The following is an 18969-nucleotide window of genomic DNA, read 5'->3' as shown; positions in this document are numbered from 1 at the left end:
ATCATCAGCCGCGGGTTCCCGGTGGAGACACAGGCAAGCGAGAGACACCTTGCTTTCTTTCCCCTTTCCTCTTCTTCCTCTGGATTATTATTATTCTTAGCTGTATACACTTATATCTTCTTAGTCTGCCATGCTTTGACCTGCTCTCCGCTCCAAAATGTCCGCTACCTCCCCCGCGCCCGACCAGCCCCTGCTGCGCGACGCGGCCGTGATCGTCGACACCTCGGTCTCCCTCACGCTCGGCAGCGACTCGCTCTTGGTCGTCGGTAAGAACTGCGCGCCTGTCTCGGTACCTTATGCATCACTGACCATGCACACAGATGAGCGCTTCGCTCGCAAACCGGACCGTAGCTGCTGTGGATTATGCAAGTCCGGTACGTCAGACCGTTATTTCGGTGGCCTCTCGATGGCCGATCATTCGCGCCTCGACGAAGCTTATTATTGCCGTGCCCGCTGACATTTTCCTATACAGAATCAGAGACCAAACACACCATTGCCCTGCTCAATGTCCTCGATGCCGAATTGAAGTCCTCCAACCTCGTCATCACCTATGCGCGCCCCGCGGGCAAGAACGAAGTCTCCGTCGCTACTCTGGAGTACCCCGTTAGCCAGAAGGAGAGCGCGACGATGGAGACGTGGGTCCGCAAGTTGATCGACCGTGCGTATGGAAATGCGCAGCGTAGGAAGAGGCTGAAGGTCTTGGTGAATCCATTTGGTGGGAAAGGAACTGCTTCCTATCTGTTCGGGACTTATGCGGCGCCGATCTTCGCCGCGGCCAAGTGCGAGATGGACGTGCAGGCCACCACCCATCGCGGACATGCGATTGAGATTGCGGAGCAGCTGGATTTGGATGCGTACGATGCTGTTATTTGTTGCTCGGGCGACGGGCTGCCGTACGAGGTTTTCAATGGATTGGGGAAACGGCCGAATGGCCGAGAGGCTCTGGCCAGAATGCCCGTTGCTCTGCTGCCCTGCGGCTCTGGGAACGGGATGACCTGGAACTGTTTTGGAACAGATAGCGTGTCTATCACGGCGGTGGAAATTGTCAAGGGACTCCGGACGCCGCTGGATTTGGTCTCCATCACGCAGAAAGACTCGCGAACACTGTCCTTCCTCTCGCAGTCGTTCGGCATCGTGGCGGACTCGGATCTGGGCACGGATAATATCCGATGGATGGGCGCGCAGCGCTTCACATTCGGGTTCCTGATCCGTCTAATGCAGCGCACTATATACCCCTGTGACCTGGCGATGAAGGTCGATATGAAAGACAAAACGGCCATCAAGGAACACTACGTGTCATTCAAGAATCGACCAGATGATCCTACCTCTGCCGACAGTGACCGCATAGAGGCTGCAAAGCAATCACCAAGTTTACCAGAGCTCAAGTACGGCACGGTGATGGACAAGCTCCCCGAGGACTGGGAAGTCATCCCTGGTGAAACCATGGGCAACTTCTACGCGGGCAACATGGCAATCATGACCAAGGACACAAACTTCTTCCCGGCCGCGCTGCCGAACGACGGGTTCCTGGACGTGGTCACCATCGACGGCATGGTCAGTCGCGCCTCGTCGATAAAGATGATGAACGAGATCACCACCGGCGGGTTCTTCGACATGCCCGATGTCAAGGTGCGCAAAGTCACCGCGTACCGCTTGATCCCTCACGAAAAGGAAGGCTACATCAGCATCGACGGCGAGCAGCTTCCCTTTGAAGCGTTCCAGGCCGAGATCCACCATGGCCTGGGCACCATGCTGTCCAAGTCGGGTCGGGTCTACGAGGCGGAGGGCCCAAGAGTATAGAATTTTTTTTTGTGTTGTTTCCTTCTGGGTCTTTGCCATCCCTCCATGATACCCTCGCGCAATAGACCCGGTGTCTAGTTTTGGTTTTTTTTTTTTGGTTGGCTCGCCGCTTCATAGCCCGAGATGCCTGGAAAGGCTCTTCGAGTGTCCAGTAGCCAGAAAGTGCCTTGTATAGTTTAAACACTATTTTCATTTGGTTGCAAAATGGGAACCTATGGATTCCCGTTTCCCGGTAGCTTTGCCTTTTTAGGTTTTGGCACGCCAATAGGTGTTAATTTCAAAACAATGCTATTGCTATCAAATAATGCTGGTCTAATAGGAACATATTCTACACTCACCCAATTAATCAGTCATCGCCAAACCCACCCCATTCTTGCTCGCTGTCTTCATCCTCCTCCTCTTCGACCTCCCTCTCCCGCACCCCCCACTCAACCAGTCGATCATCACCCAATGCCTCGGCCGCCCTCGTTCGCACAGGCTTGTAGGGACTCTCCGTGCGCAGTGTCTCCAGTGGCCGCAGAATCAACTCCACGGGGACATCGCCCTTGATCTTGCGGTTGCCTCCCTCAGTTTCTTCCTCCTCAAACTCAAGCACCTTCTCCAGTTCGTCAACCCAGATATCAACAACATGGTAGCGAAGTCCATCCGGGCCATGCGGCATAGGAACAAAATTAGGATCCCCTCCCTCCTCTGTCACAGGCTTGGAAGGCTGGTCTGGATCGAAGTTGCGCGGGCACAGCGGGCCCTCCTCAATGATGGATATGTAAGCCTCCAGATCGGCCCATTTGCCCTCCGATGTCTCGTCATCTTCTGCAATAGAGGCGGCTTTGGTCTCTTCCTGTTTCTTCTGCTTTTTCCCACCCTTTTTCTGCTTGGCGTCCTCTCGCTTACGCTTCTTCCCGTCTACTTGGTTTTGTCCAGTCTTCCGCTTCACAAAGATCTCAAATGCAACACCGACAAAGCACCGAATCAGAAACAGGTACTTGTCCAGCCGTAACCGATCAAGCGAGTGGAAATCGCGGCCGATGGTGATCCAGAAAGCGCGCAGGAAGCGGTGCACGGTTTGGTGGGGGAGGGAGGGGACGAGGGAGTAGGAGAGAGCGCGCGCGAGGGCTTGCTGGGTGAGAGGTCTGTCGGAGTGGTAGAAGCCTATTCATGTTGTTAATTTTGGTTCGGAGGGCTCTGAAACGGGCTTACGTACAGAAGAACAGGCCCTTCCACAGCTTGAGGAGGTCCACGAGGGTGAGATCGGTGCGTGAGCGGAGGAAGAGCGTTAGGGACTCGAGGGCCTTGTCGCGGGTCTTGCGGTCTGGTGTGTTCAATTAGCATTCATCATTCGGAGCAAGAGGACATGGGTGCATACCGCTCGAGGCGAGCTCCCTGACAAAAGGAGTCTTCTCGATCTCGGCCATTGTGTCTGTTGGTTAAGGAATTTGGTTATCGTTGCGATAAATTATTTTTTCAATAGATAGCGGGTTTGCACTGTTTGCCTGATATTTGGCCTCAGGCATCAACTGCAGATATGCTCAGCTTAGGGTTAGATGGAGCTTCAATTATGCCGTCATTGCTGTGTTGGATCTCCTCATTTCTCAATTCTACTACGGCTTATTGCATGGCTTGATTGATTCAGGTACACGATGGCCTCTGTGTTGCTGTTGACAGCTGAGCGCCTGCATCCGGCGATGCCAATACGATCCCGCTGGATATTGACATCACGACTTCCATATCCACCGAATGAGAGTATGCGAGCCCTGGAGACCCCAGTAATGTGGGCTGGATCAGGGTCGCATATCTCATGTTTACCCACCAGTGCTAGTCGTGCCACCTAGCCCGTTCTTGCAGATGTCATTGTCTCACCAGGGACATTTCCTGTCTGCTTCTTTCTGTTTGCTACTTCCCACTTACCTATCGCCTTCTCATCGTCAACATGGCTCAACAGGATGAAGAACAAGACAACGATGTGATATTCCAGCCCAGTTCCTCCCATGACCATCGTGTATCGCAGTCGAGCTCTGTTGCCACTTCCGAGACCGATGAACGGGTGTTCGAGCACTTCCGCCCGGAGGACCGCGCCGAGCTCACTCGCCTAGCGTCTAATTTTCCCGGGCACAATGCTGCTGACTCTGGGGTTGCTAGCATGGGAGGTGTCGAGCGTAAGGATACCCTGGATGGTCTCGAGTTGGGCGACCCTGTGCTCGATCCCACGAGCGACCAGTTCGACCATTACAAATGGGCTCGCATGATGCTCAAGCTTATGGATAGGGAGGGCGTTCCTATGCGCAAATCCACCGGTGTCGTGTTCGAGAATCTCAACATCTCTGGCACCGGCTCGGCACTTCAGTACCAGAACAATGTGGCTTCGCTGTTTATGGCACCCTTCAGGCCTCAGGAGTATCTAGCCTGCGGAAGTCGGGTGCCTCAGAAGCAGATTCTGCGGGACTTTGACGGTGTCCTCAAAAGCGGCGAGTTGCTTATTGTGCTCGGTCGCCCTGGTAGCGGTTGTTCAACTCTCTTGAAGTCTATATCCGGCGAGCTCCATGGCCTGAAAGTGGGCAAGGGCTCAGATATCCAGTACAACGGTATTTCCATGGAGAAGATGCACAAGGAGTTCAAGGGCGAGGTTGTCTACAACCAGGAAGTCGACAAGCATTTCCCTCACCTCACTGTGGGCCAGACGCTGGAGTTTGCAGCTGCCGCCAGGACTCCAGAGAACCGGCTGAACGGAATCAATCGGTTGTCTTACGCGAAGTACATCACTCAGGTCGCCATGGCTGTTTTCGGTTTGAGCCATACATACAACACCAAAGGTGCGTCTATCCTATTTTTGAACCAAGAAGAAGAAGAAGAAGAAGTTAACAGATCATTTAGTGGGAGATGACTACATCAGAGGCGTCTCAGGAGGTGAGCGCAAGCGAGTTAGGTGCGTAAACATTCATTGCATTCCTACTTCGTTTCTGACATTTGACTTAGCATTGCCGAGATGGGCCGTGAGTTAAACGTCCTCATATAAATAATTTAAAGTTAAACTAACCCTGTATCAGTCTCTGGAGCCCCCGTTGGTGCATGGGACAACAGCACTCGAGGCTTGGATTCTGCCAGCGCACTGGAGTTTGCCAAAGCACTGCGAGTTTCGTCGAATCTGACTGGGAGCTGCCATGCGGTTGCAATCTATCAAGCCTCTCAAGCAATTTACGATGTCTTTAACAAGGTCATCGTATTGTACGAAGGACACGAGATCTTCTTCGGTCCATGCAGTCAAGCCAAAGACTACTTTGTCGAGATGGGCTGGAAGTGTCCGCTGCGTCAGACCACCGGGGACTTCTTGACTTCTGTCACAAACCCCCAGGAACGTATTGCTCGCGAGGGTATGGAGGGCAAAGTTCCACGCACGCCCAGTGAGTTTGAGAAGTACTGGAAGAAGAGCCCTCAGTACGCTGCTCTGCAGAAAGAGATCGCCCAGTACCGTGAAGAATACCCTCTAGGTGGGACTGCCGAGAAGGACTTTGACGAGACGAAAAGGTTGCGACAGGCAAAGCATGTTCGGCCTAAGAGTCCTTATGTCATTTCTATTCCTATGCAGGTTCGACTGTGTACCAAAAGAGCTTACCAAAGGTTGGTTTCCGAGTCATTCGAATTTCTGGTACATCAGGCTGATGTTCGTCAGAATTTGGAACGACAAACCCTCTACTCTGACAACGGTTATTGGGCGAGTTGTCATGTCTCTGGTTATTGGATCGATCTACTTTGGGTAAGTCCATGGATCGCACTGTCAATGAACAGCTACTCACATGCTTAGAACGCCAAATGCAACCGTGGGGTTTCAAAGCAAAGGCGCTGCGTTGTTCTTCTCTGTTTTGTAAGTCTCGATAAAAATGCAACAGGATCTTGGCTCTGATACCCTCTAGGTTGAATGCTCTTATTAGCATCACCGAGATTAATTCGCTCTACGACCAGCGGCCTATCATCGAGAAGCAAGCTTCCTATGCTTTTGTTCATCCATTTACCGAGTCACTGGGCGGCATTGTCTCTGATATACCGGTCAAATTTGTGGCTGCTGTGGTGTTTAACATCATTTTCTACTTCTTGGCGAGTCTTGTACGTGATATCCCCCAGTCAAAATATTGAACAAGCTAACAACTTAAATGAAGCGACCCGAGCCTTCTCAATTTTTCATATTTTTCCTTTTTACCTTCCTCAGCACTCTTACAATGTCATGCGTCTTTCGTACACTGGCTGCTTGCACTAAAACTCTCGCACAAGCGATGTCCATGGCCGGCGTGATGGTGTTGGCGATTGTCATTTACACAGGATTCGTGATCCCAGTCCCAGAAATGAGCTCCATCCCCTGGTTCAGCTGGATCCGGTGGATAAACCCTGTTTTCTACACGTTCGAGGCGCTGATTGCCAACGAATTCCACGGCCGTCGCTTTGAGTGCTCTCAGTTCATCCCAGCCTACCCAGGTCTGAGTGGCGATTCCTTTATCTGTTCTGAGCGTGGTTCTGTGGCAGGCGAACGAACCGTTTCCGGGGATGCCTACATCCAAAGCCAGTACACTTACACGTACGCGCATGAATGGAGAAACCTGGGCATCTTGATCGGTTTTTGGATATTCTTTATGGTGCTCTATCTGGTTTCCTCAGAAATCAATTCAGCCACCTCTTCGAAAGCCGAGTTTCTGGTATTTCGGCGAGGCCATGTGCCAGCTCAACTCCGTCACCTTGACAAGGGCCAAAAAGGTACCACCGACGTGGCTGAAGTTAATATGGAACAAAAGAAGGAAAATGCGGAAAGGGATGCATCGGCCATTCCAGCGCAGCACGATATCTTCACATGGCGGAACGTCTGCTATGATATTCCTATCAAAGGTGGCGAGCGACGTCTGCTAGACAATGTCTCCGGCTGGGTCAAACCCGGTACACTAACCGCTTTGATGGGAGTATCTGGTGCTGGCAAGACGACTTTGCTCGATGTTCTCGCCAAGCGTGTCTCTATTGGCGTTGTCACAGGTGACATGTTTGTCAATGGCAAACCGCTGGATAACAGTTTCCAGAGAAAGACCGGTTATGTTCAGCAGCAGGACCTTCATCTCCCCACCACGACGGTGAGAGAGGCTCTCCGGTTCAGTGCGATGCTGCGCCAACCCAAGACAGTCTCCAAGCAAGAAAAGTACAACTATGTTGAGGAGGTGGTCGATATGCTCGGCATGCAAGACTTTGCCGATGCAATTGTCGGAACTCCGGGAGAGGGCCTGAATGTTGAACAGAGAAAGCTGTTGACTATTGGCGTTGAGCTGGCCGCGAAGCCAGCGCTTCTGATCTTCCTCGATGAGCCTACCAGTGGATTGGATTCGCAAAGCTCGTGGGCTATCTGTTCTTTCCTGCGCAAACTGGCCGAGCATGGCCAAGCTGTTCTGTCAACTATCCATCAGCCAAGTGCTCTGTTATTCCAGGTATGAGATCCCGCCACAGAGATGCATGTCCTTGCATGTCTTAGAATGCGAGCTAACGAAGAAACAGCAATTTGATCGTCTCTTGTTTCTTGCGAAAGGAGGAAAGACTGTCTACTTCGGAGAAATCGGAGAGCAATCGCGCGCTCTACTGGATTATTTTGAGAACAACGGGGCCCGGGTCTGCGGCTCTTCGGAAAACGTAAGACTCTGAAACATAGGATGGATGCTCTCATTGCTAATAGACATAGCCTGCCGAATACATGTTGGAGATCATTGGCGCCGGTGCTTCTGGCAAAGCCGACAAAGATTGGTCTCTGGTGTGGAACAACAGCTCACAAGCAAAAGACGTGCAGACGGAAATTGGTCTCATTCACGAGAAACGGGCATCGGTAGCCAGTACTGAAGAACCGGCCCAGCAGGGGGAATACGCAATGCCCTTCCGGTTTCAACTGTGGCATGTTACCCATCGTGTGTTCCAGCAGTACTGGCGAGAGCCGTCCTATGTTTGGGCCAAGATTCTCTTGGGAGCGCTGTCCTCGCTCTTTATTGGATTTACATTTTTCAAGCCCGATAGCTCTCTGCAGGGATTCCAGGATGTTCTGTTCAGTGCCTTTATGCTGACGTCTGTCTTCTCGACACTGGTGCAGCAGTAAGTAATCCGCCACAAAGACTTCTGCCGAGACTGACGTACCATTAGGATCATGCCCAAATTCGTTGTCCAACGTTCCCTATATGAAGTCCGCGAACGACCCTCCAAGGCGTACTCATGGGCCGCGTTTCTGATTGCAAACGTCATCGTCGAGGTCCCATGGCAGATTCTAGTCGCGGTTATTTCTTGGGCCGGTTACTACTTTCCGGTTTACGGTGCCGCTCAAGCGCCTCACCGGCAGGGTTTGATGCTGCTTTTGGTCATCCAGTTCTACCTCTTCACGTCCACCTTCGCATCGCTGGTAATCTCGGCGCTGCCAGACGCCGAGACCGGTGGCACCATCGCGACATTGTTGTTCGTCATGTGTCTTACTTTTAACGGAGTCATGCAGCCGCCGCGTGCCCTGCCAGGATTTTGGATCTTTATGTACCGTGCTTCGCCTCTCACATACCTAATTGCCGGTCTCACAGCTACTGGTTTGCATGGCCGCCGGATCCACTGTGCGGATGCTGAGCTGAGCGTGTTCAATCCGCCTTCCGGATTAACTTGTGGAGCATATCTGGAACCTTACGTCAAGGCTTCTGGCGGACAGCTGTATAATGCGGCCGCCACGAGCGGATGCCAATTTTGCCAATTGACCAACGCCGACCAGTACCTGGCACCCAGCAATATCTGTATGTTACTTCATACCCCTTTTTCTCTTGTACAAAACTAATTCATATCATCATTTAGTCTACAGCGAACGTTGGCGCAATTTCGGACTGGGCTGGGCTTACATCGGTTTCAACGTCTGCGGTACCGTCCTGCTCTACTACATGTTCCGCGTCAAGCACTACAATCCCACGTCTCTGGTACGTGGGATCTGCCGCGGTGCATCATTTCTGTGCCGCGTGCTCAAGCGGCGGTCTGGACAGACGCCCAAAGGGAAAGAGGCGGACAATGGACGGCTGGTTTAGAGTATTGTGAAAGAATCATTCTGAATATCCTTGTTTCTAAAAATCTCATCCAATCTATAGCAGCAGTGAACCATAAGGCTAAGGATTATTGGTCACATCCCTTGAAATCTGCAATATAATCTCCAGCTCCTCCATTGTGGTTCTGTCCATGCCACACGGATGAGCTAGAGACACTCCGGCCGAAGCATAGAGGATTCAATTATCGAAAAGAGAGATCTATGCCTCTATAAATACTATGAGACTTAATACACAAATATAGACATATAATCCAATCATAACCGATGCGAGTAGCTCTATTACCAGAACTGAGGCGGCATCCACCCGGGCTCGCGATCACGCTTAACCTTGGGCTTGCACGGATCATCGGGCTTAGGGCTGGGCGAGTCACCAGGGAAGGGTTTCGGTTTGGGCTCGGGGCCTGACTCAGGGCCCGGCTTAGGTCCGGGAGCAGGACCGGGCTTCGGGCCAGGCTTGGGCCCGGGAGCAGGGCCGGGCTTCGGGCCAGGAGCAGGCCCAGGCTTGGGACCAGGAGCAGGGCCAGGCTTGGGCCCGGGAGCAGGCCCAGGCTTCGGGCCAGGAGCAGGCCCAGGCTTGGGACCAGGAGCAGGTCCAGGCTTGGGACCGGGAGCGGGGCCGGGCTTCGGGCCAGGAGCAGGCCCAGGCTTGGGACCAGGAGCAGGGCCGGGCTTAGGACCAGGCTCAGGACCAGGCTCAGGACCAGGAGCAGGGCCGGGCTTCGGGCCAGGCTTAGGACCAGGCTTAGGACCAGGCTCAGGACCAGGCTCAGGACCAGGCTCAGGACCAGGCTTAGGCCCGGGTTCTGGGTTAGGTCCAGGAGGTTTGGGACCGGGCTTGGGACCTGGGTTAGGAACTGGGATGGGCACTGGTGGTTCTGAGCTTGATGGCTCTGGCACAGGCGGGACTGGCGCTAGAGATGAGGTGGTAGTGACACCAGGGGGTGCAGGAGCCGTGGAAGATCCGGGTGTCCCAGTCGAAGGCTCCCCAGAAGGTCCAGGAATTGAGGCACCAGAGGATCCCGGGGAAGGAATAGAATGCGAGCCCGAAGGTCCCACGCTGGGGACGCTTGTCGGTCCCAAAGAGGGATTTGGTAAACTAAGATTGTGATGTTAGTCACCCGAAGCAAAAATTACATCCTCTGGCAGATTCTCCGACAGACAAAGAAGGGGAGACTAACCCGCTGGAGGGACCTGGAGTCGGAACAGATGCACCCGAAGAGGGAGGAGAAATAGAGGCACCCGAAGATGCCGGTGGAATAGAAGGCCTCGAAGTAGGCGGAGGTGGAGGAACATGAACACTTGACGAGCCCGAGGGCCAAACAGAGCTTGGAGGAGTAATTGGTGGCGGAACAATGCCACTCGATGAGAAAGGAGGGGGGATATGGGGGATCGATGAGCGCCATGGGGGATGAGGACCACTCGAGGGCGGAGGCGGGGGAACATAGGGAGTTGAGATGGGAGGTGGAGGAGCATAGGGAGTTGAGATGGGAGGCGAAACATGGGGATCAGGGATTGGCGGAGGAACGCTCGTGGGCGGAGGTGACGAAGGCCAGCCAGTGGATGGATATATAGAAGGTACAACAGTGCTAGAATCCACCGGGTAAGGCAGAAATGGAATCCATCCAGGGAAATACCGAGCATCCAAAGGCAATCCTGATGCCAGAGGTGCCAGCAGGAAGCTGACAAAAAGAACGGATTTTTTATCAAGCATGATTGGACTGCCTTCTATACAAAGTCAAAAAGAGAGTATAGTCAGCTCAAGTGATCACGCTGAAGAGAAATGAATGGAAAACAAAAAAACTCAGAGACATAGAGTTCTCTCCATATTTATAATAAGGCAGGGGTAATCAATGGGATATCCTCTTCATCTGCAATCAAAATTTGTAGCAGTGGCAAGGCTCATACCGACAAGGTCCGCAAGGCGTCCTAGAAGGAAGGCTCAGCTATAGAGGCTTTACCAAAAAAAATATTATAGTGCCTCTTTCGCCACTAAGCCAAACAGTGGTTCTGATGATCGTCAGAATTAGTCCGCACCCTCTTCAGGATCCTTATGGAAATAACCTAAACTTAGTGCGGACGCTAGCCTGTTTGGGAAACATGTGGTTGTTTCATGAGGCTGTGTGGCTTACCCTAGCGTCTATACGAAGACTCTGAAGCTAACCCCCACTGGGTCTGAACCCTGAATCGAGGGGTCTTGTGGGGAATGTAACCATGGGAGTTAATCCAATTTTAGTATAATCATCAACAATTTGAGATGAATCAGGGTCTGAGACATACGGCTGCTAATGGGAATTGTTTTGCGAAACCCGTTGGGGAAGGTAGAGGTTCTTTCATCTCAGCTCAGGACGAAGATGTCTAGGGGGTGCAGAGAGTTCTCAACCAAGAGTTGAAGCATGTTCTATACAACTGCAGTATTAACTGTGCCATTTTGCCCTGATGCGGCCATGATATCTTGTTCTATATACTTGTCTCTAACAACAAAGGCCTCCAGACTTCCATAAAATCTCTAATGCTTCGATTGGAAATCCATTCTAGCCAATGTTCTTTTCTGTTTTTGGGCGGAGGGGGTGATCTATCGAGAAAGCACTTACATCAAAGGGCTGTAGTATTTCCATACTTCTATTTCTGGGCTACATCTATCGCGTATACATACCTATTACAAAATATATTTGACCACTAGTTAAAGACGCGGGTAATTTCCAGCCCGATTCGGAAAATGCTATCAGGTAAATGGGCTGGAGCCTTTCTCTAGGCGGAAGGTACATGTTTGTTTTTGGAAGAAGCATCGACGAGGAAAAATAATAATCGGCCATGGGGCGTTAATCGATCGACAGGCCCCACGGAGCACAGACAAGTCTTTTTCAGCCATTATACATTCCTCTACCGCAGCTGAATGAAGTGAACCTCGCCATCCGTGTAAAATGTACACGAGTCATGAGTCGTTGGGGGCTAACAATAGTGGTATACTTGGCCTTTCCACCACATGTAGTTGTTGGGTCGGTAATTACCGCCTGGCAGTGAAACATACAAAAATTCAACAGAATAAGCTCTTGCTATGCCCGCCATTCCATAGAATTCAATTGAATATGCGTGTGGTGTATGTCCATAATACTAGGACAATAATATAAGACCAAAATGCCCGGTGTATAGTACTTACTATAGTCAATAAGTCACATTTATTGCAGGTCTTTGGAAGCGCCTTTGTATATATAACTGTGTGCATAGAAGCATAGCAACTCCATACAACCTTCTGGACCCTGGAGGATTCACCTTTTACCTAAGCAGGTTACTAGGAGGATTTAAAGCCTGCAACGCCAGCCCCTGAATCTAGTCCAGGCGATCATTACCCAGATATGCTTAGCTAAAGTTTAATCTACAATCCCACAAATCGTAACTATTCTTCATCGAGGAAGCCTCTGCCGCCTGAACGCCTTGATCAGCCTTGTTGCCACTCAACCTAAGTCTGAACTAAATCTTAAAACATAAAAACGAGATATACGAGATCCCTGGTGGATCCTGTCAGCGCTAGCACTAAATTTATCTTCAGACGAGCGGATAATCCCGGTTGACACAGCCTTGTGCAGACGATCATTGTCTACTCCGTAGAAACTGCCTAGATGAAGCCTTGCCAAGAAGGTTCTGTGTAGGTTCCAATTAAAGCCCCCATGTCTAAGCCTTCCGGTTCTGCAGCCGTTCGAGGGCGGGTCTCCCGCATTCTGGAGGCCTGAGAACCTCTTCATCTATTGTTGATGTTAGCCACCTACTATTATAGGATATTCCCCTGATAATCTCGATCTTTCCTGTCTCAAAACAAGGCTTTTCAGCCCCAAATCGAGTAGGAATAGGGCCCACACCGAGAGTATATAGTTACATGAAGCCGAACAGAGACATTAAAGTAAATAAGACGGGTTGCTCACAGGAACAGACCCCTTTTATTTTCTTACACCTTCTCACGATTCCTTTTTCTTTTTTCCTTTACTTTCAACATCTTGCAACACAATGTTTGGGGCTAAGATCTTAGCATTGGGCGTGACCCTTATAACTTGCGTCTCCGGAGCTCTTTACCCTAATGGTCAGATTCCTCCAGGTCAGGTCATCGGATACCGCACCACAAACCCAGTATGTTGCCTATGAGGACCCCTTATAGTCCTTTATATAGTTCTGACTGTTTCAAAGGAGCAAGCTGCGAAATGGTTGAAAGCTGGAACCATCACTCCCGACCCCAATAAGAACAGCTATCAGATCGGCAAGGGACAATACACATCTCCTAGGGCTGGTGATTGGTTTGGACCACAAGGATACAAGTAAGAACCAATTAAAATAACTCTTCTTGTAGGACTTGTTCTGACTGGGCTGTCTTCGCAGATATTGTATCATCACAGCCGATCCAAGGAAATGGGCCTTTGCCAACAAGGCCTGGATTCCCCATTTCTGGAATGGAAAGGACCTCTGGAACAGTCAGAGCTCGCTCGAAGCTCAAGATGAATATCTCCGAAGCATCGGCATGGATCCGGCAAAGACCTTCCGCCTGTCTCAGATCATTGGTGACGAGGAGAAGCTCCAGATGGTCATTCCCAATGCGAGGACCAATGCCGAAGACGGTGGTATGGACCTGAAAGTTGAGTGCAAGGACTCTGTGGACGATTTCGAGGATAACAAGCCTGAGCTCGATTACTATAGCTGGAAAAATGTCCACGGCACACCGCAGCGGCTTGCATGCGATAACACACAAAATCCACCAACTCAATGATTTGGTGATTTATCCAGATGTGATTGGAAATTTTCCTGTATCTAGACTTGAGCGTGGATTTTCACATGCTGTACTTTTTGTTAGACTAATGCATGGATGGGTGGATTTCCTCTTCCTCCGCCTTAACTGTACAGTGGCGGCCATTATTGCCTTCTATGTCGGAAACAGAGAGACGCTCTTTCAAACCCTAATCACATGATACGCTAAACATAATATGAAATGTTTGCAAGTATAAGTATTTGAGCGTAGATGTCAAGATCATGGTATGATAATAGACAGCGCCGAAAAGAGCCGGTAACGATGGAAGCATTGGCTTCTGGAATCCGAGAACGCCAAAGGTCTTATCTCCGACCGCCAAGAAGGCTCAAAGTAGCTTTACGGCGATGTCTCGACTTCGAAATTTGCCTCCATCGCTTTCAATTCCTCCTTGGTAGGTTTTCTTGCCCACACGCGCTTCCTAAATGTTATTAGCATCAAGCATTTTAGCGGTGCGATTCGAAAGAAAACCTACGCAGGGTTATAGGCGTGAATGTGCGGATCCTTCAGCTCCACCCGCACTTTAGCCAGGAACACCTGCACCTCCTCCTTCATCCACGGCACAGGCTCCCCAAAGTGGGTGAGAAGCCACATCGCCCAACCCTCTAGAGCGGCATTCCAGTGGGCATACTGGAGGTGTCCGACCTCCTTCAGTAACTTATCCTTAGGCCAAGGTCCTAAGGGTATCTTGTACTTTTCCTCATGCACGTCCACAAACCCGGCTTTCTCAATTGCGCTGCGCATCGTTTGATGAGTTTCGAGAGACCGTCCGGCTCGCTCGGCGCATCTAATGAACATGTCACCCCACCCCCATAGCTGGTGTTCTTCCTTCAAAGTACCGTCATCGCTGCGGACTCGCACGTCAAATTCCATCTGCTCGATCCAACCACCGGGTTCGAGGGCGCTATAGCGAACGTAACAAGACATGAGGGCTTGATTACCCAGAAGATCGAGTAGTGAGGACTGAAACTCACCGGTAGGCCTGTTTGTATAGTTGGTCCCAACCCTCAGGGGGAAGGCACCATACATTAGGCGCATATGGATAAAGTCAAACGGCTCTCTCCATGTCCACTCGCGAAGCACATCATCCACTTCGAAGACGCAGTTCGGGGGCGTCCATGACACGGGTGGTGGGAAGATATCCACGCCGCGGACGGCAGCTAACTGGTGTCAGTCTAAGAATATGAGTCGGATCAAGATATCCTATACCTGCCGGATAGAGATCGGCAACATCGCTAATGTTTTGTTAAAAGGATCTCCGGAAACGGTTTACTCACTGACTTACATTGCCCAACTCCCTTGACCAGTTCCGATGTCCAAAATATTCTACATTAGGACGTTAGCGGGATGTTCAAGCGAGGATCGGCTCGGTATAATCTACCTTAGGCGAATCACCTATGGGGGCGCGGAAAAGAGGATTCGGCTGGTTGTGGTCTAGCACGAGAAACACCATGTGGCTGAGTTTGTTAACATCACAGACCTTCTAACTAAATGGTGAGACGTGAAAGATCTTGGATGGGGTGCGGTTTACCCAATTTCAAACGCCTCGAACTGCTGCTCGTCAGAAGGACCCCTGGACATAGTTACTCTATGTAAAACCACATCAATGCATCGTAACCAACCAGTAGTCATCTTCTTTAGTGGCCTGGTATCTACATTCCGGGTTAGTCTCAGGAAGCGATTTTAGGCTGAAGTGGACTGACCTTCGACCGTTTTCTAGCCTTCCCCTCGCGATCGTGGACGCAATAGAGGTGGTCTCCCTGAAGACATACTGGAGTGAGAATGCGATGATAGACATGATTCGCAGTGGCACTCACGACTGAAAGTCCTGCAGATCCGCGTCATAGGCAGTGCCCATAGAGTAGAAATCCGGGTCCTAGGTGAGAGGTGAGAATAACCACATCACAACATGAAAGCACCACTTACCACCGCGATTGGGTCTATATTTTCAGCCATGTTCCCGACACTTTTCCAAAGACTAAGTGGAAGCTGTCGACGTCGAAGGAATCCAAGGAAACGGCTAGGGAAAAGGGGAGAACGGGAAGGTGGGGTGTTGGGACGGGTCCGGGAGTGTCCGCTCGAACCGTTTAACCAGCAACTTCCGGCTCAGACGAGGTCGACCGAGTCAGGTCTAGGTTAGGTACTTACAAATAAAGGAAGAAAGTACGAGGGGCCGGCCGCAGGCTACTAGTGATTGGTCCAGCATTGACCAGTCTACAGTCAAACCACAGCTCGATTACCATCGTAGGTTTTGTTAAGAGGTAATCTCTATGCACGCTAGTCGGCACTAGAAGGTGGATCTACGTGCGACGGTATTCCAGTTTCCAGCGGAGGCGATAGGGGGCGACGGGTGGGCACGTATAGACAACACGTAGCCCTCACAGCAGGACCGTGCCGCAACGGCCGCTATCAACCACGCCAACCCGGCAAGGTCCCGTTCCCGCGCTACTCCGCAATATATCGTGCATTTCCACGTTCAATAGTATCTCGCACGCTCTGCGACCCCTCCAGTCAAGAACCATCTCCTGTTGCGTTTTTCCACCATGGGGGTAACCACCTTATCTGGGCAGGCTGTGACGCTCCTCTGCGGTCTCTTGAGCCTCTATATCTTCAGGGCGATCACGGCGTATGCTAAGTTGAGGCAATTCCGGGGACCTTCATGGACCGGCATCTCGAACTGGCCTCATAGCATGGCGATGCTTCGGGGCAATTGCCACGAGTGGTATGCAGAAGCCAACCAGAAACATGGTGCGAGGCACCTTCCAGACATCTCTTCCTACAGCTAACAGTCTCGATCGACTCAGGGCCGATCGCCCGCGTCGCGCCTCGAGTGCTGATCACATCCTCCCCTGAAGTTTGGATGCACGTGAACAACAAGCCGGGCTACCAGCGCTCCGAGTGGTACTACACAGCCACGCGGATCGAGTACCGGAGGGACAATGTCTTCAGTCAGACGGATAACGCGAAACACGAGCGACGAAGAAAGCAGATGGCTCCAGGGGTATGATGGCTGCCTCTTCTTCCTCTCTGACCCCGTCCCCATCCATTCATACCGCCATAAACTGCTGACCGGTGATTCTTATAAAGTATTCGGGAAGGGAGAATATCCACCTTGAGGGGTCTGTAGATGAGCGACTCCAAGATTTCCTGAACCTCATCCAGTCCAAATATGTCTCATCCGACCGCCAGGTTGTGCCCATGGACCTAGCGAAGAAGGTTCAGTATTTTACACTCGATGTTATTAGCAGCGTCGGCCTCGGCAAGGCGTTCGGTATGTTGCAGAGTGACCATGACGTGGACGACTACCTCTCATCGAGTGAGGAGGGGCTTGCTATCGGCAATACCGCCCTTGCGATGGGCTTTAGCTGGATCACCCAGGCCCCCTTCATCGGCAGGTTCATTGCACCTTCACCCAAGGACAACAACGGCTTCGGTAGGATGATGGCAGCATGTTTCCGCCTGGTCGACGAGCGCGCTGCGAGCTCCGTCGACGAACGGTCCGATATGCTGGCCTCCTTCATGCGCCACGGCTTAAAGGGCGACGAGCTGCGCACCGAGGCGCTAGAGCAGATAATCGCGGGCTCCGACACCACTGCTGGCGCCATTCGTGGTACCCTTCTGCACATCATGACGAATCCCCGCGTCTACTTCAGGCTGCAGCGCGAGGTCGACGATGCCGTGCGCCGCGGTCATGCTCCGAGCGCGGGCGAAGGCCTCATTTCTGCCGCCCAGGCTAGACAGCTTCCGTACCTCCAGGCCGTGATCCGCGAGGCTCTGCGAGTCTGGCCGCCTGTGGCGAACATCTTCTCGCGCGATGTCCCCGCAGGGGGCGACACTGTCATCGTGGACGGCGAGAGCGTATTCCTACCGGGCGGCGTTTGCATCGGGTACTCGGCGAACGCTATGCACCAGAGCGAGAAGATCTATGGGAAGGACGCAAAGGCTTTCCGGCCCGAGCGGTGGCTCGAGTCAGACCCTGCCAAGTTGGCTGTCATGGTTCGGACCAACGACCTCATATTCGGTCACGGCAAATTCCAGTGTCTAGGGAAAACAGTGGCCCAAATAGAGATCGGGAAGACGGTATTCGAGGTAAGTAGAAACAGCTCCGCCTGCCTGCTACCGTCGCCTTTCTTCTCGACGATACGCTAACGGTCCTCCGAATGGACATAGCTCTTGCGTAACTTCGACCTGGCGCTTATCAATCCTACGCGTCCCTGGGATGTCCGGAACTACCTCGGGCTTTTCGCGATTTCAAATATGTGGGTGCAAGTGATGGAGCGAACGCCCTGTTCCCCGTGACCGAGTAGAAAACAGTTCCAGTGTAATATCTGGTGTACCCCGTCATGGTAGTGCTTTGCAAGGGTTTTCAGTGGTAGAATAAGGCTGATTCTTCAACATTTTATACCATCCGTTCTCGTTCAAAACTCCCAGCCCTGCATTCTCCGACATGGAAGGAAAACAACGGTCGCCTCTGTGGCTCTGCGTCATTTTGGGGGTCAGCTTTCACGATCTTATCAGAGATGTTCCAATTTTACATAGGACTCATTGTAGTACTTAGTTGGAGGTATCTCTAATTTTTTCTTTGTTGGCAAGCACTATGGAATTGGTTGGATACCAAGATATATATATTTTCGATTATGTCTTACCACAACCCTTCCAGTACGAGTTCTGAGAGCTTTTTCAGGGACTTAGGTAAAAAAAAAAAGGCTGAGTAATAGATATATTATCGTACATCATTTCATGTTACCAGAAGGGAAGATAGAAGAAGAAAATGTCCATTATCCAGGGACTCTATACCCGTCTTTTGTTACGCAAGATCTATGGTCATAAGATAAGCAAGTTCAATAACTGCCAAGAAAAAGCATTATTGGTCTAGTGGTAGAATTCGTCGTTGCCATCGACGAGGCCCGTGTTCGATTCACGGATGATGCACATTCTTTTTGCATTTTTGTCGTATCGCCGACGAACTAGATTTTTTAATTTTTGACAAAATTAGTTACTTACTCCTGATGCCAGTCGATGGAGATTTTGGGTCACAATTCATTTAACTCTGAGAAAAGAGTACATTCCGCGTCAACCGCTCTAGAGCACTCGTCACGGCAGACACGCTTCAAGATCATGGAGAGATTGCTAGACCAACCCTACAGGGCTAGAATGAGCTCTTTAAAATTTCAGATCGCATATGGTGTGAGTGGCCATAGTGCCTGGGGATCAAGCTTGAATATGCTCATAGAGAGATCAATCTGAATAACAAGACTACAAAAATAGAATCTTCGAGATGAAACACCAACCACCAGAGAGAAAAACGAGA

General features: G+C 51.2%; 7 protein-coding genes across 7 annotated transcripts; 4 read left to right on the top strand and 3 right to left on the bottom strand.

The window, feature by feature from the left end:
- Positions 1-157: 157 nt before the first annotated feature.
- N7510_004029 (uncharacterized protein) lies at positions 158-1800 on the top strand (the record flags this gene model as incomplete). Its single annotated transcript, XM_056975955.1, has 2 exons — positions 158-374; positions 473-1800. 2 exons carry the CDS (start codon positions 158-160, stop codon positions 1798-1800), a joined length of 1545 nt encoding a protein of 514 aa, XP_056835911.1.
- A 346-nt stretch (positions 1801-2146) lies between these two features.
- N7510_004028 (ribosomal RNA processing 1 family protein) lies at positions 2147-3212 on the bottom strand (the record flags this gene model as incomplete). The annotated part of the gene is made up of 3 exons (XM_056975954.1): positions 2147-2949; positions 3002-3109; positions 3164-3212. The coding sequence occupies 3 exons, from the start codon at positions 3210-3212 to the stop codon at positions 2147-2149; spliced, it is 960 nt and encodes a 319-aa protein (XP_056835910.1).
- Positions 3213-3727: 515 nt separating this feature from the next.
- Positions 3728-8855, top strand: N7510_004027 (uncharacterized protein; the record flags this gene model as incomplete). The annotated part of the gene is made up of 12 exons (XM_056975953.1): positions 3728-4607; positions 4669-4720; positions 4771-4787; positions 4842-5412; positions 5465-5548; positions 5597-5656; positions 5706-5895; positions 5949-7250; positions 7318-7449; positions 7499-7899; positions 7948-8573; positions 8632-8855. The coding sequence occupies 12 exons, from the start codon at positions 3728-3730 to the stop codon at positions 8853-8855; spliced, it is 4539 nt and encodes a 1512-aa protein (XP_056835909.1).
- Positions 8856-9151: 296 nt separating this feature from the next.
- N7510_004026 (uncharacterized protein) lies at positions 9152-10275 on the bottom strand (the record flags this gene model as incomplete). The annotated part of the gene is made up of 2 exons (XM_056975952.1): positions 9152-9968; positions 10064-10275. The coding sequence occupies 2 exons, from the start codon at positions 10273-10275 to the stop codon at positions 9152-9154; spliced, it is 1029 nt and encodes a 342-aa protein (XP_056835908.1).
- A 3101-nt stretch (positions 10276-13376) lies between these two features.
- Positions 13377-13622, top strand: N7510_004025 (uncharacterized protein; the record flags this gene model as incomplete). The annotated part of the gene is made up of 1 exon (XM_056975951.1): positions 13377-13622. The coding sequence occupies one exon, from the start codon at positions 13377-13379 to the stop codon at positions 13620-13622; it is 246 nt and encodes an 81-aa protein (XP_056835907.1).
- A 375-nt stretch (positions 13623-13997) lies between these two features.
- On the bottom strand, positions 13998-15614 carry N7510_004024 (class I SAM-dependent methyltransferase; the record flags this gene model as incomplete). Its single annotated transcript, XM_056975950.1, has 10 exons — positions 13998-14079; positions 14134-14818; positions 14868-14893; positions 14944-14984; positions 15040-15115; positions 15190-15231; positions 15281-15310; positions 15362-15418; positions 15476-15534; positions 15585-15614. 10 exons carry the CDS (start codon positions 15612-15614, stop codon positions 13998-14000), a joined length of 1128 nt encoding a protein of 375 aa, XP_056835906.1.
- Positions 15615-16201: 587 nt separating this feature from the next.
- N7510_004023 (cytochrome P450) lies at positions 16202-17957 on the top strand (the record flags this gene model as incomplete). The annotated part of the gene is made up of 4 exons (XM_056975949.1): positions 16202-16406; positions 16463-16659; positions 16746-17747; positions 17829-17957. 4 exons carry the CDS (start codon positions 16202-16204, stop codon positions 17955-17957), a joined length of 1533 nt encoding a protein of 510 aa, XP_056835905.1.
- Between the last annotated feature and the right edge of the window lie 1012 nt (positions 17958-18969).

The sequence above is a fragment of the Penicillium lagena genome, assembly GCF_028827675.1.
Source record: "Penicillium lagena strain IBT 129212 chromosome Unknown utg000002l_segment0_segment0, whole genome shotgun sequence".
Taxonomy (NCBI): Eukaryota; Fungi; Ascomycota; class Eurotiomycetes; order Eurotiales; family Aspergillaceae; genus Penicillium; species Penicillium lagena.
Note: the sequence above shows the minus strand (reverse complement) of the source record. Positions and strands in the feature narration are given on the sequence as shown.